We start from the raw sequence: 17,975 nt of genomic DNA on the forward strand, positions 1-17,975 counted from the left end.
GGTTCTGTTGCGCGGCTCGCGCAGCCGCGGGGATCACCACTCCACCCACCTTCCCCACAGGTTCCGCCCAGTACACCTGCCCTAGGTGAGTCTCTGGAGGCCCCTAGCGCCGCCGGAAAACGGCGAGCGGCTTTGGCAGGTGGGGCGGGGCCGGGGCGGGGCCACGGGGCCGGGGCGGGGCCAGGCCCGTGCTCCCGAAGCCCGACCGGATCCCGCGGCCCGCGCCCCTCTACCGCGCCCCACGCCCCGCGCCCCGCGCCCGCGCCGCCGCCGCCGCAATGGGGGCCTGCCTGGGCGCCTGCTCCCTGCTCAGCTGCGTGAGTCCCGCCACCCCCCCCCCCGCCGGTACCCGCCGCACTCCGCCTGCTCACTTTTGTCCTGTCTTCTTCCCCCACTTTCTTCGTTTTCCTTCCTCCAAACTAGTCTTTCTGGTCCCGCACCCTGCCTCCTCGCCCCTGGATTCCCCCACTCCCACCCCCAACCCCAGCCCTTGCCCGCAGGCGCCGCGGACAGCTGCTGTCCTAGGCTCCGGTTACCGCGGGGGAGGGTTTGGGGCACGCCGGGGCGGGGAGGGAAGTGCCCTCTGCGGGCGCTCCTCTCAGGAACTGGGGAGACTGAGGCCGGTAGCCCGGGGTGGGCGCTGTGGCCCCACCGCGCTCAACTTTGAGACGTCCTCAAAGTGAGCCTTTCCCTGGTCTCTCTCCTAGACGCTCTTTGTGTGGCCTGCCTGGTTCCTGTGCCTCTCTGTCGCGGGTACTTCTCTGTCCCTCTCTCTGGCAATCTCTCCGTCAGTCTGTCCGCCCCAGCCCATCTGCCTCAGTGTGTCCATTTGTACTTGTCTGATACCTGTCTCTCTCCGCTCATTTGTCTGACTGTCTTTGTCCCTCCGTAGCTTCTCCATCTGTCATTGTCCACAGATCGGTGTCTGTCCATTTGTCCGCCCATCCCATCGGTCTCTTTGCGTCCCCGTCTCTGCCTCATCCCATTGGCTAACTCCTGGGCGCTTCTCCAATCCCTTCCCTTCTGGGCCCCAAGCCGAACTGGGGAGTGGGGAGGAAGCCCCTGTCCGCCTTCCTAAAACGCCCTTAAGTGAGTTCTGAGGGTTGCCTCGGCCGCCTGGGCCCAGTTCAGGGTTGGAAGACCCAAGAGTTGGGGGAGGTTAGGGTGTGTAGGGGAGGGAGTACCTGGCCGCCAGGCGCAGGGGCCTGGTGGGCAAGTCAGTCTCCGTTTTGGGGCTACAGCCAGCATGGGGGTGGAGCTTCAGCCAGACCCCAGATGAGAGGCCCCTTCTTTTCCTTTTCCCCTCATTAAATCCGAGGCTCATTCAGGCAGCCCCTCCCCCTCTGCCCCACACAAAGAGGAGCAGAGAGGAAGAGGGGGGTCTGATGGCTGCTGAATCTCAGAACTCGATTTCCTTTGTGTGCATTGGGATGGGGGCGGGTAGGGGTGAGAGCCGGGGGATCTAGAGATGTACTTTACAGCCGTGTTTTGAGAATGATATCTGCACAGAGAGGCTGTAGACTGGGTCTCTGGACAGTCTCTTGTCGTCTCTGGGTCTCGGTTTCCCCATTGGTGAAGTGTGTGTGTGTGCACGCACATGCAGTGTGCATGGAAGAGAAATCAGGAGCTGGTCTCTGAGATGCCTCCTTGTCCAGTGAAATAAAGGTTTGGGCTGGGTCTCTGGCCAGGAAGAATTTGCTTCCTGGTTGGGGAGGGAGAGTTTCCCTGGAGTGGACCAGATATCCATCTGGCTGGGCTGGCCTGGGGGTAGGGGATGTTGAGGGGAGACCTGCCAACGTCCTGTGCCTCTGTCTCCCCCCTACCTCCCCCCTGCCTCCCTCCCTCATAATGCTGTGGGGAAGACAAAAAGTGCCCCACCCAAATAATGGCACGCTCTCTAAATGGGAGCTATGGTTATTATCGTCTTGGAAATGTGGGTGGAGAATTTCCTCTGAGCCAAATGCTTCTGACTCATCGAATCTTACCGTGCTGAGACCAGAAGGCACCTGTCAGGCCTGTTGCAAACCTCAGTTCCCAGAGGAGGAAACTGTAGCACAGAGAGGGCAGCCAACTTGCCTAAGGACACACAGGGACAGGACGGGGCACTGCAGTTGGGATTAAACCCGATTTGTAACCCATGCTTCTTCCCCCACCCCGGGTGCCTGGGAGAGGGAGCTGGCCCAGGGTAGAACCGAGTTTCACTTAGTGACTGTCTACTGTTGGCCAGGGACCTCCTCTCAGTGGCCTCCCCAAAGGGTTCTGACCTCAGACATTTGCTGTGCACCTCCCGCACACCAGGCCCTGTGCTCAGCCCCTTATGCATGCGGTCTCAGCCCCGTGAGGTAATTACCCCATTCAACAGATGGCATTGCCAACAGAGGCCACCCCTTATGGCATCCTCCCTGTGTGCCCCATGCTCACTGCCCAGAGCTGGCCAGGGGTGGCACAGGCCCGGCACCACAGCAAGCACTTTATGTGTATCTCTGCACTTAACCCTTCCAAGGACCCCAGTGAGGCAGTGAACACTGTTCCCATCTCACAGGTGGGGAGGCTGGATCCAAAACACTGAGACCAAGGAAAAGTCCGACTCTAGACTCCTCATTGTGTGCATTAGCCTGTGTTTATTCCCTCTGACAATTGATTGATATCATCAGGGCTGTGTTCGTCAGCCATCCATTTTAATATCTGTCATGATTCTTGAAATATACTACAAGCTCCTTGAAGAAAAAAAGTTAAAATAGTAAATTTTATGTTATGTCTATTCTGCCACACGCTGGACACCCATCACAACCTGTTTCAATGGAGGTTTGCTGAACGGGAGCGAAGTATGGGGTTTTCAGGCATCCTCAGTGGGGTGGGGGGCGGTGGGGGGAGACTTTTGTACCCTTCCAGCAGGAGACATTTGCACCAGCATTTTACTGGACCGAAGGTGAGGCCTGTCCTGGACAAGGTAAGACGGATGGGCCCCACAGCGAGTGGGAATTACCGGGCAAGCCAGCACACAGTACAACAGATGGTGAGCAAATACGTATTTTAGTGGGGGCATGGAGTGTGAAAGACCTTCGGGTCAGACTGGTTGGACTCAGGTCCTGGCTTGGCCTCTTCTCAGCTGCGGGACGTGAGGGCCTTCCTCTCTCCTTGTTTGTAAAATGGAGAGAACAGTGGTACCTGCCTCTCAGTGCATTGTGGGGATCCAGTGAGACCGAGACAAACACACCAGACATCGTTGGCATGACGCTGGCACGCAGCAGCCACTCTGTGACGCCCCCGTGTGGTAAATTTCTCTAGAGTACATTTAAGGAAGTGGTGAAGCCTGCTGAACCAAGGCTGCCTGAAGCCGAGCCTGGGCTCCGAACCACCTTCCTGCTCTGCCCAGGAGCCCATTTAATGGATGAAGAGGCTGAGTCCCACGGAGGAGAAAAGAGACTTGTCTAAGGTCACACTGCACCTTGGTGGCGGAGCCAAGATTCTAGGCCCTCTCTCTATTCTTAGCGACACGCTGGGGAAGTAACTGTGCTGGAGTCGTTTGGCACGGAGTTCCCCTCCTTGTGTTTCGTCTGGGTCTGGGCCAGCTCAGCCCGTGATGATGGGCTGTTCGAGAAGTCTCCACAGTGCACCCCGTCCTGGCCATTTTTTATTTAATTTTGGCAAAATAGACATAACCTAAAATTTACTACTTTGACTTTTGTTTTAGTCTTTGAGAAGCTTGTGATGTTAAGAAACAGGATATATATTAGAATAGATACCTAACAAAAATCCAGCCTAATGGCATCAGTCTCAGTGAGTGGCACTGTCAGAAGGAGCAAATATTATTGGTGAGGTCACACAATGAGAATTCCAGAATGTGACCTCTCCTTGGTATCAGTTCTCTGGATTACCAAAAACAAGCCCTGGCTCCCCCCCACACCCCATTCCCAAACACACTGCACTCCACTGCCTTGATCTGTCTGCCATCCTGTGGCCCATTTGCATTTGCGAAATGCAAATCTGATGTTGTACCTCTTTAGCAGTGGTTCCCCCTTCCTTGCCTTCAGGATGAAACCCAGACTCCTCGGTCTGGCCTGCAGGGACCTCGGCCCTCAGTTCTGTCACTCTTCTAGCTTCTTTTATTGCCCAGCTACCCTGAAAATACAGTGTTCCTCTCAGCTTTGCTCGCGTTATTCCTTTTGTAGGAATTCCCTTCCCTTCCTCACTTAGCTCACTTACTAGTCTTCCTCGAAAACTCTCTGCCCCCTCCTTTTATTCTTCTGCTGTAGTAAAACACACATACCGCGAAGTGGGCCCTTGTCAGCATTGTGAGTGTGCAGTTCAGGAGCCTTAAGTGCACGGCGCTCACCTCCAGAACCTTCCCGTCTCCCCCCGAACTGAGACTCCTGACGCATTAAGTGAGGATTCCTCCTTCCCTCCCCTGGTGACCGCCACTCTATTTTCTGTTTCTATGAGTCTGCTCTAGGTACCTCATGTAAGTGGAGTCACGTGGTAATTATATTTTTGCGATTGGCTTATTTGACCTAGCCTAAGGTCCTCAAGGTTCAGCCAGGTTGCAGCAGGTTGTGAGAATTTTATTCCTTTTTAAGGCTGAATAATATTCCATCATATGTATTGACCACATCCAACGCTCGATGGACGCTTGGGTTGCTTCTACGTTTCGGTGTTTGTGAATCGTGCAGCTGTGAACGTGGGGCACTGATACCTGTCCAAGTCCCTGCCTTCGGTTTTCTTGAGTGTGACCCAGGAATGGAGGGTCAGTTCCTTTTAAACAAAACAGCTTTAAACTGTGGCCCCAGACCTCAGCTGCCTATCCCACCCACCCAGTGCCCCAGAAATGGTTCTAAGAACCTACGTCCCTGGCTCTGGTGACAACCAGGAGAGTGCGAATGACTCAGTGACAGCCTGTTTCCACCACGCCAAACCAAGCAGGGCTCCAGAGCTGTCTTCCTTGCCTTGGAAGGCAGTGAGCTCCCTGTGGTTGACAGTAAGCAAGCAGCAGAGGAGAGGCCACCTTGCAGCTTGGAAGACTCTAAGACCCAGAGCTTCCTAAGTTCTGAGTTCTCCGTTCAGGAAATCTGGCTGGTGCTGAGGCCTGTACCATTCTGGTGCTTGTCCGTTGCCGCCTTTCCGCTGAGTGCGTTTGGTGGGGCAGGTGTCACAGTCGGCCTCCGCCTTGCACGTTGCATCACAGGCCTTAGTCCAGGTTGCTCTGTGGCCTGGCGACTTTCATCTTCCCTCCGTCCAGGGAGTACCCTGGCCACCGCTGGCCCCTGGGCATTTCGGGTGTCTGCACTCTTGAGATTCTAATAAGCTCCTAACATCTAGAGCTTTGTGCCTGTTTTAGTTTTTCTTCCTTAACTGAACATTTTTATTTTTAAATGAGAAACCCAACTGTCTGGGGGTGTGATTTAAGTATATTTAGTTACGTGCACCCGTTTAAGTGTCGCCTCCCCCTCTGCTCCATTCAGCAGACGTGTCCCTCTTAGGGAGCACCGCAGTGCGTTGCTGGGCATCTGTTTTCAGTTCCCCCTTTATTTCCCTGGTGTGGACAGTGCCACAGTGGCCTTGGAGTGGACAGGCATGCCCACCACCGCTGGTACGTCTGTAGGAAGAGGTGCTCGTAGGCGCCGCCACCCCAGAGGTGGATGTCCCTGGGCTGCTCGGGAAGCAGCTGGGAGCTGGCAGGTGTTTTTATCTCCCTGACCTGGTCTGTCTGGCTACTGGCTGGGCCCTCGGGAATCTGGAGGTTTCGGGTGTCGAGAACACCTGGATTTGCTCTCTAAACAGAGTGCATTGAAAGGCCAGGCTCCCTGACTGCGGCGGGCAGCTTTTCTTGCATCTCAAATGTCTTCAATTGAAATAGTAACAAGCCAGAGCTGGGCCCTGCCCCAGGCGCGTGCGTGGGCAGCTGGTTCCTGAGGTCAGTGACCGTCTACCTCCTTTGGTTTTCTCTGGCATCGGCGGCACTGTTTGCCTGACTGGAGTCTTTAGAAATTAAACCAGACTGCCGTCAGGGAGTTAGTGAACCCTTGGTGCAGGTAGACCTGAGCGGAATCCCAGCCCCTCAGCTTCCTTCCCGTATGTCCTTGGTCATGTTACCTCTGAGTCTCAGTTTCCCCATTTGTAAACGGAAGGTTCCAGCACACTCACATCATAGTGTCAGCGAGGCTTCATGTGGGTAGGGCGCTTACCACAGGGCGTGCACTGGGCAGCTCCTCACCGAGGGAAGCTGCCACTCGCGGTCATGACTTGGCTCTCAGGCTGCTGTCCACTTGTGGGGCAAGTTTTGTAACCTTTCCGATCTCAGTTTCCTCATCTGTAAAGTGGGAACTGAGAGCCAGCCCTGTCTGGTAACTAGAATGCTCTGTGCGGTTTATAAAACTCTGTTACGGCATTTGCTTGTGTCCTCACCTCCAAAAGGTGGCCGTGAAAGGTGGGGTGGGGGCTGTAAGTTGCTGGGTGGGTGAACCGTTATGATTTGGCCCACGAGGGAGGGTTTCCTTTTGCAAGCATTTCATGTAGCATTCATGCCCTTGGCTGTGCAGGTGAGAGGTGGGGAGGAGGAGCAGTTGAGGGGGCCTTCCCAGTCTGGGGGTGGGGGCGGGGGCGGGAACAGGAAGGCGGGTACCCCTCAAGCGGAGTGTGTGTGCCTTACACCTTGTGACCAGTCCACAGGGCAGGGTGCCGGGTCTCAGAAGGGCAAGGTCCCCTTTCAGCCCGTTTGCCACAGAGCTGATCATTCAGCATAAGGCTGTTCTGGTCCGTCCTGGCTTCAAACCCCTGAGTGGGTGCCCACTGCTGTTTGGGTGAACACCGGGGTTTGGCATGTGGCTGCCAGGTCCTGCCAGCCTGGCTGACCTCGCCCCTCACTGCTCGCTGCCTGTCGGGAAGTTTTGGCCACAGGGTCCTTGTTTTCATTCCTGCCCGCCCGGAGCCACCTCAGGCTCCGTCCCCTCTGTCTGGGGTACTCTTTCTTCGCCTCCGTCAGGAGAGGGCCTCCTCGTCCTTCAGCTCTCAGCTCAATTGTTGCTTCTTCAGGGCAGTGACACCACCCCCAATCTAACCTAGGTTCCCCATCAGTCCCTCCTGGCAGCACACAGGTTCTCTTCCTAGCGCTTCCCGTGATGGGTGTGCTGCTTCGTTAGTGTCCTTCCTGCCCTCGGAAACTCCACGAGGGCGGGGCCTGTGCCCGTCCAGGCTCTTAAATGCCTGGGTGAGGAGTGGGCGCTGTTGGTGTAAAGACAAGCAGTTTAGCAGATATAACCGCAAGTGGGCTTTTCCTCAAGGGCTGGGCTGGTGACGCAGCTCCCAGAGGGGTGAGGCTCTTGTCGGGGTGCTGGCGCCACCGGCCCCTGCTGATGTCAGTCAGCCCCAGATGGGGAAGGGGCCGCTGCCAGCTTGGGCAGAGGAGCCCAGACAGGGAAAGGGTTAGACCGCCGCTGCTGGCCCAAAGCCGTCCAGGCCCAGAGCGGGAAACCCCAGCTACTCACAATTCTCCATCCCCCGCCTTCACTCGACAGGTGTTTGTCACGTGCTTTTCTGCTCTTTCCTGAGGTCTTGCCATGTGTCTGGTGCTGCACCAGACACTTGACATCCACTCGCCGGATAGTCACTGAGCTCCTACTATGTGCTAGGCCCTGTTCCAATTTCTGGGAATACCACAGTGAGCAGAATGGGCAAAAATTCCTGCCCAGGGGGCACTTACCTGCTAGAAACGGCAGGCAGACGCACATGAGTAAGTATGGACCTTAGCGGATGGTAGTGAGGTGAGTCCTGTGGAGAAGAATGAAGCCAGGAAGGGGACGGATTCTCCTCTGAGGAGGTTACAGGTTAAAACTTCTAGTTCCTTCTTACGATGGCCGTGGGAGAAGTAAGTTCCCTTCTGGTTCCTGTTTTATAGAAGAGGAAACTGGGGTTCAGAAAGGTTGAATGCGCTGGAAAAGGTCACACAGCTAATCAGTGATGGGGCTAGTCTTCTGGATTTTTAGAAATTTATTTATATTTTTTACTGCTCTGATTCCCTGTAAGTGAGAAACGGTGTGGCCCAACTCTCTCTGGGGCCCTGGTGACGCCTGAGGTAGAGCCAGGTTTGAATCTGGGTTCTTTTCCCGTGTGTGACCCAGCTTCTTCCAAGCTTGGTTTCCTCAGCCTCCCCCTCAGGCTTGAAAGGGAAGCGGAACCACACTTGCCTGGTGCCGGATAGGCAGGCTCGGTGCCCAGGTGGGGGCGTCCAATGGGCAGTGGTGGGTGCTGTGAGCTTGGGCACGGACGGACGGGGAGAGGAGGCAGAGAATGACAGCGCCGTCCCTGCCTTCCCTGCAGGCATCCTGCCTCTGCGGCTCTGCCCCCTGCATCCTGTGTGGCTGCTGCCCCTCCAGCCGCAACTCCACCATCAGCCGCCTGGTCTTCACGTTCTTCCTCTTCCTGGGGGTGCTGGTGTCCATCGTCATGCTGAGTCCCGGCGTCGAGAGGCAGCTCCACAAGGTGCGTGGCCCCAGCAGTGGGGGCGGGGTGTCCTGGGGGAGCAGCCTGTGGGACCCGGCCTCCGGCGAAGGCTCAGCTGCTAGGGGCCCCAGGCTTGGGGTCCCTGCGGATCAAGAAGAGGTGGGCAGGAGGGTTCCCTCCATGCGTTTCTTCCCGTGGGAAGGAGGGTTTGAGCCTCACATGGGGTTCCTGGTTCTTGTAAGTCTTGGTCCCCTTGGAAAATCACATGAATCATTATTGCCCTAAGACACTGGCCCAGGCAAGCTCTCCCCTCTTTAATGCCCAAGCCCAGTTTGGGGGTGGGTCACAAATGGCCCAGTAGAGACCCAGCAGAACACTGAGGCCAGGGGCTGTGACATTTTAGTATGTATGAAGGTGGGAGTCCCCTGGGGGGCGTGTGGAAATTCAGAGTCTCGGACCTACCGTAGAGACTCTAGTTCTGGGGCCTCGTAAAGGGGCCTCAGAATCTCAGTTTTTCCCCAGAATCTCAGGGGGTCCTGGTGTAGGTGGGGGGTGGAGAGCACTTTGGGAAATCATGCTTTAGACAGTGGCATGCATTCCTGGGGCCGTGGGCATGATGACAAGGGAACAGACCAATAGTGACAAGATGTAACTGGACCGGCTGCCTGCTCGGGGGGGTGGGAGGGCACTCCTAGGACCTCAGCCCCAGAAGTGGGAGGCCCTGCTTCCATCCTGGCCCAGCCCTGCTGGGAGAGCCTCCCTCGGGGCAGGCCTGGGCAGAATCAGTCCTTGCAGGGCAGAGCGGGGTGGGGTGGGGCCATGAGGCTGCTCCGTCTGTCTCCACAGCTGCCCTGGGCATGTGAGGAGGGGGCCGGGACCCCCCTCGTCCGGCTGAGCCACGTTGACTGCAGCTCCCTGCTGGGCCAGCGCGCTGCCTACCGCATGTGCTTCGCCACGGCAGCCTTCTTCTTCCTCTTCATGCTGCTCATGCTCTGTGTGCGCAGCAGCCGCGACCCCAGGGCCGCCGTCCAGAACGGGTGAGGGCGGGCCCGCCTGTCTCCGGCCCTCCCGAGGTGGTGTCCCGTCCGCCCCCTCCCTGTTCGCAGACATCTCCAGACACTGCCCCTCACACTCAGGAGGCGGGAGGGCGCAACACGGCCGGCAGCTCATTGACCTGTTTCCAATTCTCAGAGGAGGAAATAGGAGGAAATAAAGCTCCGAAAGGGCAACAGCATGCCAAGCCCACACAGCATTTAGGGACACAGTACCTAAGGGCCAGAACCCCGGTGGCCACCCTCAGCCCCACTTGGTCCTTCCCTCTGCCCCTTGTGGCTTTTTCTAGGGCCAGGACAGACTTCCTGTGCCCACCAGACCATCAGAAAAGTCCCTCTTCACCTCTCCCGGGACTTGCTCTTTGGGGGGTGAGGTTCTGGGGGTCGGGCCTGTCCCTCCAGCCCTGCTCAGGGCTCTCTCGTCTGTCCTCATCCCTGCCCCACAGGTTTTGGTTCTTTAAGTTTCTGGTCTTTGTGGGCATCACCGTGGGCGCCTTCTACATCCCCGATGGCTCCTTCTCCAACAGTAGGTGGTCTTGGTGGGGAGGGTTGGAAGCTGCCAGGAGGCGCGTGGGGTTCCTGAGGGAGGAGAACTGGTAGGGGTTGCTCTTGGCCCCGGGGCCCACACCCCGGGCTGCTGACTGGGTCCTCAGCTCCTAGTCAGGACACAGCGCTCTGGTGCTTGGCCATGTGGCCTTTGGGCAACTTAGGGGTGGGCAGGGGAATGGGGGGACCTGCTTCACTCCTGAGCCATTCCCTGCCACCCTTTGTCTCTGTGCAGGGCTAGGGGCTCTCTGAGAGCAGGGACTTTGCTTTTTCTCCTTGTCCCAGGTGCAGGGCGTGGCGCACAGGACTGCTGAATGATCAGTGTGTGTGTGGGAGGGGCGTGCCCCAGGACTCCCAGGGAGCCTGATGGGTTGGGCACCCTGGAGCTCAGGCTTCACCCCGTGGCCAGACCAGCTTGCCTCTCCCCCTGTCTCCCCGTCCAGTCTGGTTCTACTTTGGCGTCGTGGGCTCCTTCATCTTCATCCTCATCCAGCTGGCACTGCTCATCGACTTTGCTCACTCCTGGAACCAGCAGTGGCTGGGCAATGCTGAGGAGCGCGACTCCCGCGCCTGGTATGCAGGTCAGTGCCGCCGGCCTCCTCGGGCAGTCCTGAGCTGCCGGAGGAATCGGGGGTCTTTGAATTTTGATGAAATCCTGGAGCGAATCTCAAGCAGCCCCTGCCTCAGTGCAGGCATTGAACCTGGAGGGAGGGGGTGGGTGTGGGCAGGGGCAGCTGATGCCAGGGTGACTTCTGGTGATCAGAGGAGAGAGGAACTGGAGAGGCCCCGGAGGGGTCTGGTTCAGCACTTCCTTGGTATATGCCACACATGGCCAGTCTAGACCAAACTTCAAAGGACACTTGGTTATTGAATCCCCAGTGGCAGCCCTGGGTGGTGTGGCTCAGTGGATTGAGCACCAGCCTGGGAACGTAAAGGTCGCCAGTTCGATTCCCAGGCAGGACACATGCCTGGGTTGTGGGCCAAGCCCCCAGTAGGGGGCGTGCGAGAAGCAACCAATGTTTCTCACGCACTGATGTTGCTGTCCCTCTCTTTCTCCCTTCCCCCTCTCTAAGAATAATAAAATATTAGAAAAGAGTTAATGTCTCTAATCTGAAAGAAAAAGAAACCCTCCTGGCAAAAAGGGGCCCTGTCCAATTCTCTTTCTCCTCAGTCCCTCTAAGAGAGGCTCACCGAGGTGCCGGTTGGTTTCTGTGCCTCTCTGGACGGTCTCCCCAACAGAGCGAATCACCACCCCTGTAGTTCAGTTGGGACTGTTTTGTTTTCATTGCTTGTATTTGCACGGTTATTCTAGTATGAAGAGTGAATCAGTTTAGTTCCGGATGGGGCAAAAACTCACAAAGGTGTTGGTGAGTGATACAAGTTCAGGAGGCAAGGGTGTCATTCCCTGGATGACAAAGCTGAGGCTCAAGTCAAGGCTGCCCAACAAGAGCCCTGGAGGGAGCGGGAGTCCCCGGGCCTCCTGACCGCCCTGCTTGCTGTCCCTGCAGGCCTCTTCTCCTTCACTCTGCTCTTCTACTCGCTGTCTATCATGGCCGTGACCCTGCTCTTCGTTTACTACACCCAGCCCAACGCCTGCTCCGAGGGCAAGGTCTTCATCAGCCTCAACCTCACTCTCTGCATCTGCGTCTCCATCATCTCCGTGCTGCCCAAGGTCCAGGTGAGCTCACCGGTCTCCGTGCGGCCTGAAACCAGGCCCGCTGGGGTGTGGACGTCCTGTGGGAACCCTGGAGTCCTGGGACACAGCTGCCGGTCACCGAGGCTTAGCTGAGAGTGTGGGCGCCCTGTCAGCCTCCCGGGCAACTTAGGGGTGGGCAGGGGAATGAGAGGACCTGCTTCACTCCTGAGCCATTCCCTGCCACCCTTTGTCTCTGTGCAGGGCTAGGGGCTCTCAGGGTGAGAACCCTGGCTCTCATGTCCACACTCGAGGTGTCTCTGGGGGAAGGGCTTTAATCCTTCCGTGCCTCTCTCTTCTCCGATGTAAAATGGGGTAATAATATAGTACCCACTGTGTGGAGTTATTCTCAGGATTGAGGTCGTATTTGTGAACACCTAGAACAGTGCCTGTCCTGTAAATACCCATCAGACATTGGCTCGTGTTATCCTTATTGTCGTTTTTATGTAAATTGGGAGAATGTTAGGGAAGGTTACCGAGCGGGGATTCTTAGACACCTGAAGAGGTGGTGTTAGGCGGTGTAATTCGGCAGTTTCCACTTGCAGGCTGTCTGGAGCTCCCAAGTAATTGTCTGTTCTTCAGAAAGAAAGCCTTCAGAGTCAGTGGTTCTTTCCAGTTCAGGGTCTCAGCCCCCCAGGGGTTTCAAAGATAGCTTAGGAAGTCTTTGGGGGTCTTTAGCAGAAAGTTTTGGAACCTTCCTTTTGGTCAGAGCCTTCATTTCCCATCGAGAAAATTAAAGCCCAGAGAGGGTGATGCCTCTGTGTCAGGTCACACAGCGATCAGTATTCGTGCAGCAAATGCCTCTTGAGCACGTACTGCGTGTAAGGCACCCTTCAATATTGGGGATACAACTGTGAGGAAGAGGAGGAAGAGTAAGCTTACCAGCTGACAGTTAATGACCTCTGTCATGTTGGGTGGTCCTTGTACCATCATGGCCCCTTCTTTGCCGACCGGGAGACAGAGGCTCAGGGGAGTGAAGAGGCTTGTCTAAGGTCACATGGCTATAGGGGGTGGAGCTGGGACCGACCCCAGGCAGTCTGGCTCCAGAGCCTGGGCCGTTACAGAGTTTAGATCCTCATTTTCAAGTGTGCGTGTGGTGAAGGTGGGGAAGAACGACCAGTAGACCAGGCAAAGGCAGGTGGTTTTGGATGAGTGTGGGGTGGGAAGCCAAGAGGGGGCTGCCCTAGGCAGGGTTTTCAGGGCCTGTTTGAGATGAGGCCTGAAAGCTAAAGAGGGGCTGCCTGTGCAGAGAGGCGGGAAGGAACGTGTCAGGGAGAGGGCGCAGTGAGAACACAGGCCCTGGGGTGGGAGAAGGTGCGGCACATTCCACAGACCACAAGGCGACCACTGTGGCCCTGTGCAGTCAGCAGGGAGAATCATGGGTGGGTGGGCGTCAGGTGAAGATGCAGGTGAGACAAATCAAGGGGGGCTTTAATTCAGAGGATAAAGGGATTCCCCCCTTGCAGGGTTCTCAGCAGAAAAGCAAGGGGGCAACCTGTTAGGAGAAGGAATTAGGACTCCACCTCTGGGCAGGCTAGGTGGACAGTGGGTGGCCTGGGGGGGGTGTTTTCCCAAAGGCTGTGGCATGCCTGGCCCCAGGGTGGTGGGGATTTCTGAGGGGCCCTTGTGGGCTGAGTGGGGGCGTCTCCGAGTCTGGCAGGGCTTCTACTGAGGGACCTTTCTCTCCAGGAAGGCCAGCCCAACTCGGGTCTGCTGCAGGCCTCTGTTGTCACGCTCTACACCATGTTCGTCACCTGGCTGGCCCTGTCCAATGTCCCCGGTGAGTACAGGCCCAGGCTCGAGGAGGCCTGGCCTTGTTCTTGGGCTAGAACAGCCCTCTAGGGGGCTGGGGGCCTCACAGGTGACAGGGACACCCCAGCTCAGCCCATTCTGAGGCTTAGTCTTTCAGGGAAGTGGGAGGACCCCGTCTGTCTCCAGAGTTGTCTCTCATTATATCTGCTTAACGCTCTCTGTCGCTGGGACTGGAACGGTGGGTTGTGAGTCTGTCTGCCTATCCATTTGGGGTGGCCCTCTGCCCATCCTCTGGGCTAACTGGCCCTCGCACCTGGCCCTTGTGGCCTGAGGGTGACCATGCTCCTATCCGCAGACCAGAAATGCAACCCCCACTTTGACAACGGGACGATCCTGACTGGCCCCGAGGGCTTCGTGACCCAGTGGTGGGATGCACCAAGCATCGTGGGTCTCATCGTCTTCATCCTCTGCACTTTATTCATCAGGTATGGTGGGCGTCTGGCTGTGGGGACCCAGAGCCAGAAGTGAGGGGAGGATGTGGGAGCCGAGACACCAGGCTGGAAGCAGCATGCGCAGCCCTTGCGCTGTGCTGATGGGGAAGGGAAGTCCCTCAGAGGACACAGTGTGACTGGGCGGCCTGGGCGGGGCAGAACCCTGCCTCCTGGCCCAGGGCCCTTTCCTGCACTCTGGGCTGCTATGTGCCCAGCTCAGTTGGGTGCCGGCAACCATGGGGTCAGGCAAAGAGCCTGGACTGGGGCCAGTGGGTCCAGGCTCTGTTACTCACCTGCTGGGTGGCCTTGGGCTAAGTGGCTTCACCTTTCTGAACTTTCGTTTCCTCCTTAGTAAAAGGAGACCGATAACCTCCAATGCCCAGGATGGCTGGGACCCCACGGGCTCATCCGAGAGAGAGCCGCTCATTCTTAAGATCACATGACAACTATTTTTAAAGGGGCATCTCAGCAAGCGCCTATCAGCGTGAACTCTGGAACCTGGCTGCCTGCACATGAACCCGGCACTGCCACTTACTGGCCGTGTGATCTTGTAAAAGTCACTTAACTTTCCTGTGCCTCAGTTTCCTTGTCTGTAAAATAGGGATACAAATAGTACCTACCTCATTAGATTGTTGCAGGGCTATAGGTGAGTTAGTACTTGGTATAAGGCACTTAGAAAAGAGCTTGACCAGTAGCAGGCACCAAAGAAGTTGCTTGCTGTTGTTGCAAGTAACTGAACCTTTGCACGGCTGGGTGTGAGTGGCTGTTTCATAGGCGTCACTCCATGGACGCCCAGGCCTCTTTCTGTTTACCCTGAATTTGGCAGACTCTGCTGCCTCTCTTCGGCCCAGCTTTCCTCCAGGGCTGCCTCCTTTGTCTGCCTTTTATCCCCTGGAGGGCGCCCCTGCCCTGCTCTTCCAGGGGCACCACCCCATCTCTGGGCCCAGGGCTGGGACATTCTGAGGCTGTTTCACATCTTGTTTTGTTTGGGTCTTCTAAGAACATTTTCTCCAAGTCACGTCTGGGCAGTTTCCAAACATCTCTGGCCTTCGTCACCACATTTGATTCCGTTTTCAATCTGGAAAGGCCCCATCACCTGCATCCCATCGGGAAGTGAGGGACCGCTCATCTGGACTGAGGCCGTGGGCACCCAGTGGCCGTGGGCTGGAGCCTGTCGTCCTGCCCCAGCCCCGCCCCCCAGGCTTCCTGTGCTTCCGGATGCTTCTCATACTCACACCTCTCTGGCCTAAGGTCACCAGGCAGCACCTCCGAGAGCGGGGTGGGAGGGTGGGGGCGTGGCTGTGCGTTCCTAGAGCTTAAAACACAGGAGGCAAAGGAGCAGGAGCAGCTTTCGCCCAGTGAGTTCTCCCAGGTGTGCGCTCACGCGTACACAGTGTTTTGGTGAGTGGGCTCGACCGCAGCTCAGCAACTTTGGGCTTCAAACTGTATGTGTGCCTCAGACTGTTCACTGTGCACAACGTCAGACCTCATTAGAGAAAAGCAGTGACCAAAAAACCTGTTACTCTTACTCTTTTAAAAATTATAAACATGGAGGAGAGGTCATTGGTAAAACCACTTACTTAAAACGAATAAAAGGAAAACAAACTTAACAGCAAATGAGTATTGTTAATTATCAACATTGTTAATAATTATAGTACCTGGTATGGTGCTTTGCAGTGCTGGCGAATGAACAACCAGAATAACAGTGGTAGTTTATTTATTTATACTCGGTACCACGCACAGTGCCGGGGACTTTACATCATTATTCCATTAGTCTTCCCAGCAACCCTGTATGGGAGGACGTCTTGTACCTGATTTTAGAGACAAGGAATCAGAGGCTCAGAGAGGTTGCGTATCTTGCCCAGGTTCATACAGGAAGTGGGAGTAGAGCTGAGAGTCAAAGCAGTTTGTTAGCTCCTGGGCGCAGGACTGACCACCAGGTCATGGGCCCCCAAGGCTCTAGACCACTGTGCCCACTGTTGTGGCCTCCAGGGCCTGGCTCAGGAGGCCCCCTGGCACCTGCCCATCTTGGAGGCTACAGCCCTGACTGCCCCACTCCCTCCCCTGCAGTGTTCGCTCCTCTGACCACCGGCAGGTGAACAGCCTGATGCGGACTGAGGAGTGCCCGCCCATCGCGGAGGCCACACAGCAGCAGGAGGAGGTGGGTCGTGCCTATGACAACGAGCAGGACGGTGTCACCTACAGCTACTCCTTCTTCCACTTCTGCCTGGTGCTGGCCTCGCTGCACTCCATGATGACACTCACCAACTGGTACAGGTGCGTGCAGCCTGGCCGGGCACGGCGGAGCCCGAGGGGCCTTGGCGGGGGGACGGGGAGGGGCGCATATCTCCTTTCTTCTGGCTCTTCACTGGGGTTTTCTGGATGCCTGCTCATGGCTTGGGCATGGAGGAGTCTATCTAGGACCCTCCGTGGCGCCTGCCCCATCCATGGCCCAGTTTCCCTGCCAGTGACAGCTCAGCTCCTGGCACCGTCACAAGTGCCAGGGCTGGGCCTACGCAGGGCAGACTGGGTTTATAGAGCAGATGTGGCCATGTGGCTTACGGGGTCAGATCTGGGATTCATGGTTGGTGGGTTAGGGTGAGGGTGCAGAGGTCAGAGTCAAAGTCACAGGGCTAAGAATAGGAATAATGAAGCCAAGAGTTGGAATTGGGCCAGATAAAGTCACAAATTTGGTCATGTGATTAAAATTGGGGTCAGGAGGCCATAAAGCAAGGAGTGAAATTGCCAAGTCAAGGGGCTAAGAGCAAGGCCAGGGCCAGGACTGGAGTCACAGGGTTAAGGGTCAGAATTGAGGTCAGATATTAAAACTGTGGTCATAAGACCAGGGGTCAGAAACGGGGTTAGAGGGTTGAGGGTCAGAGTCCAGATTAGAGGTCAGGTCTAAGGCCCAGGGCCCTAGGGTTCCGAAGTCAGAGACCAGGAGTCAGGTCACAATATTATAATCAAGGACTGAGGTTAAGGTTGGAACTGAGGTCAGACAGGGTCAGGTCTGTAGTACAAGGTCAAGAGTTGTGTCTAAAGTCTTAAGGTCAAGTGTCCAAAACACTAGAGATGGGGACTGGAGTTATAGGATAAGAACCAAAGTTGTCAAAGTCAAGGGTCACAACCGGATCATGAAGTCAGGGCCAGGGTGGAGGTCCAGTCGGAGACCGGGCCCACTGGGTGGTGATGTGTTCCAGACCCGGCGAGACCCGGAGGATGGTCAGCACCTGGGCTGCCGTGTGGGTGAAGATCTGTGCCAGCTGGGCCGGGCTGCTCCTCTACCTGTGGACCCTGGTCGCCCCCCTCCTCCTGCCCAACCGTGACTTCAGCTGAGCCAGCCCCTGCAGCCTGCCCCCCCCCCCCCGTTGCCTCGGGCTCAGCGACCGTCAGCCAGGCTGCCCCACGCCGCTGCCAGCACTTGCCCTTCCGCTGGGCGCCTGGTTCTTAGTGCCTTCAGGGGTGGGGAGCACCAGGCCCACGCCCGAGCCTTACTCTCGGCGGCCCTGGACCCTGGGGCTTCCTCTTCCTTCCCCTTATCCCCATCCCCTTGTTGGAGGAAAAGGCCCTTGGTTCCCATGCGACCCAGGAGAGGGACCTGAAGGAAATGCTCTGGCCACTCTGGGCCGCTCACAGCAGCAGGGTGCCCAGCACCACGGCACTGTGATCCCGACCACATCCCCAGAGGGCCCCTCGCCTTCCTCGAGTCCGTGCCTTACAGAGTCTCTGAGACTTTGCCCAATAAAGAAGCCGCAGCGTGTGCCTCCATGTCCTCCGCCCCCTTGCCCTCAGTGCGGTCCCTGCCAACGTGGGGCCAGTGTGGTGGCTGGGGACGGAATGTCAGGGCTGAGGGGCCAGACCACCAGGGGCCTCAATGGCCAGACAGAGGGGCCTGGGCTGTGTCCTCTGGGTCGTGGGAGTCTGGGGCCTGGGGCTCTAGAGCCTGCAGAGGAAGGAAGGGCTTTGAATAAAGAGACTCAAGGGGTCGGGAAAGGGGGGCCTGGA

General features: G+C 56.9%; 1 protein-coding gene across 1 annotated transcript; it reads left to right on the forward strand.

Annotated features, from left to right (window-relative positions):
• The first annotated feature begins 186 nt into the window (after positions 1 to 186).
• On the forward strand, positions 187 to 17,742 carry SERINC2 (serine incorporator 2). Its single transcript, XM_037057243.1, has 10 exons — positions 187 to 317; positions 8,314 to 8,475; positions 9,283 to 9,473; positions 9,935 to 10,014; positions 10,478 to 10,615; positions 11,543 to 11,712; positions 13,417 to 13,507; positions 13,835 to 13,964; positions 16,041 to 16,247; positions 17,171 to 17,742. The coding sequence occupies exons 1-10, from the start codon at positions 279 to 281 to the stop codon at positions 17,304 to 17,306; spliced, it is 1,344 nt and encodes a 447-aa protein (XP_036913138.1). The 5' UTR covers positions 187 to 278; the 3' UTR covers positions 17,307 to 17,742.
• Positions 17,743 to 17,975: the final 233 nt, after the last annotated feature.

The sequence above is a fragment of the Sturnira hondurensis genome, unplaced genomic scaffold (genome assembly GCF_014824575.4).
Source record: "Sturnira hondurensis isolate 20B ecotype Veracruz unplaced genomic scaffold, ASM1482457v3 Scaffold0009516, whole genome shotgun sequence".
NCBI lineage: Eukaryota > Metazoa > Chordata > Mammalia > Chiroptera > Phyllostomidae > Sturnira > Sturnira hondurensis.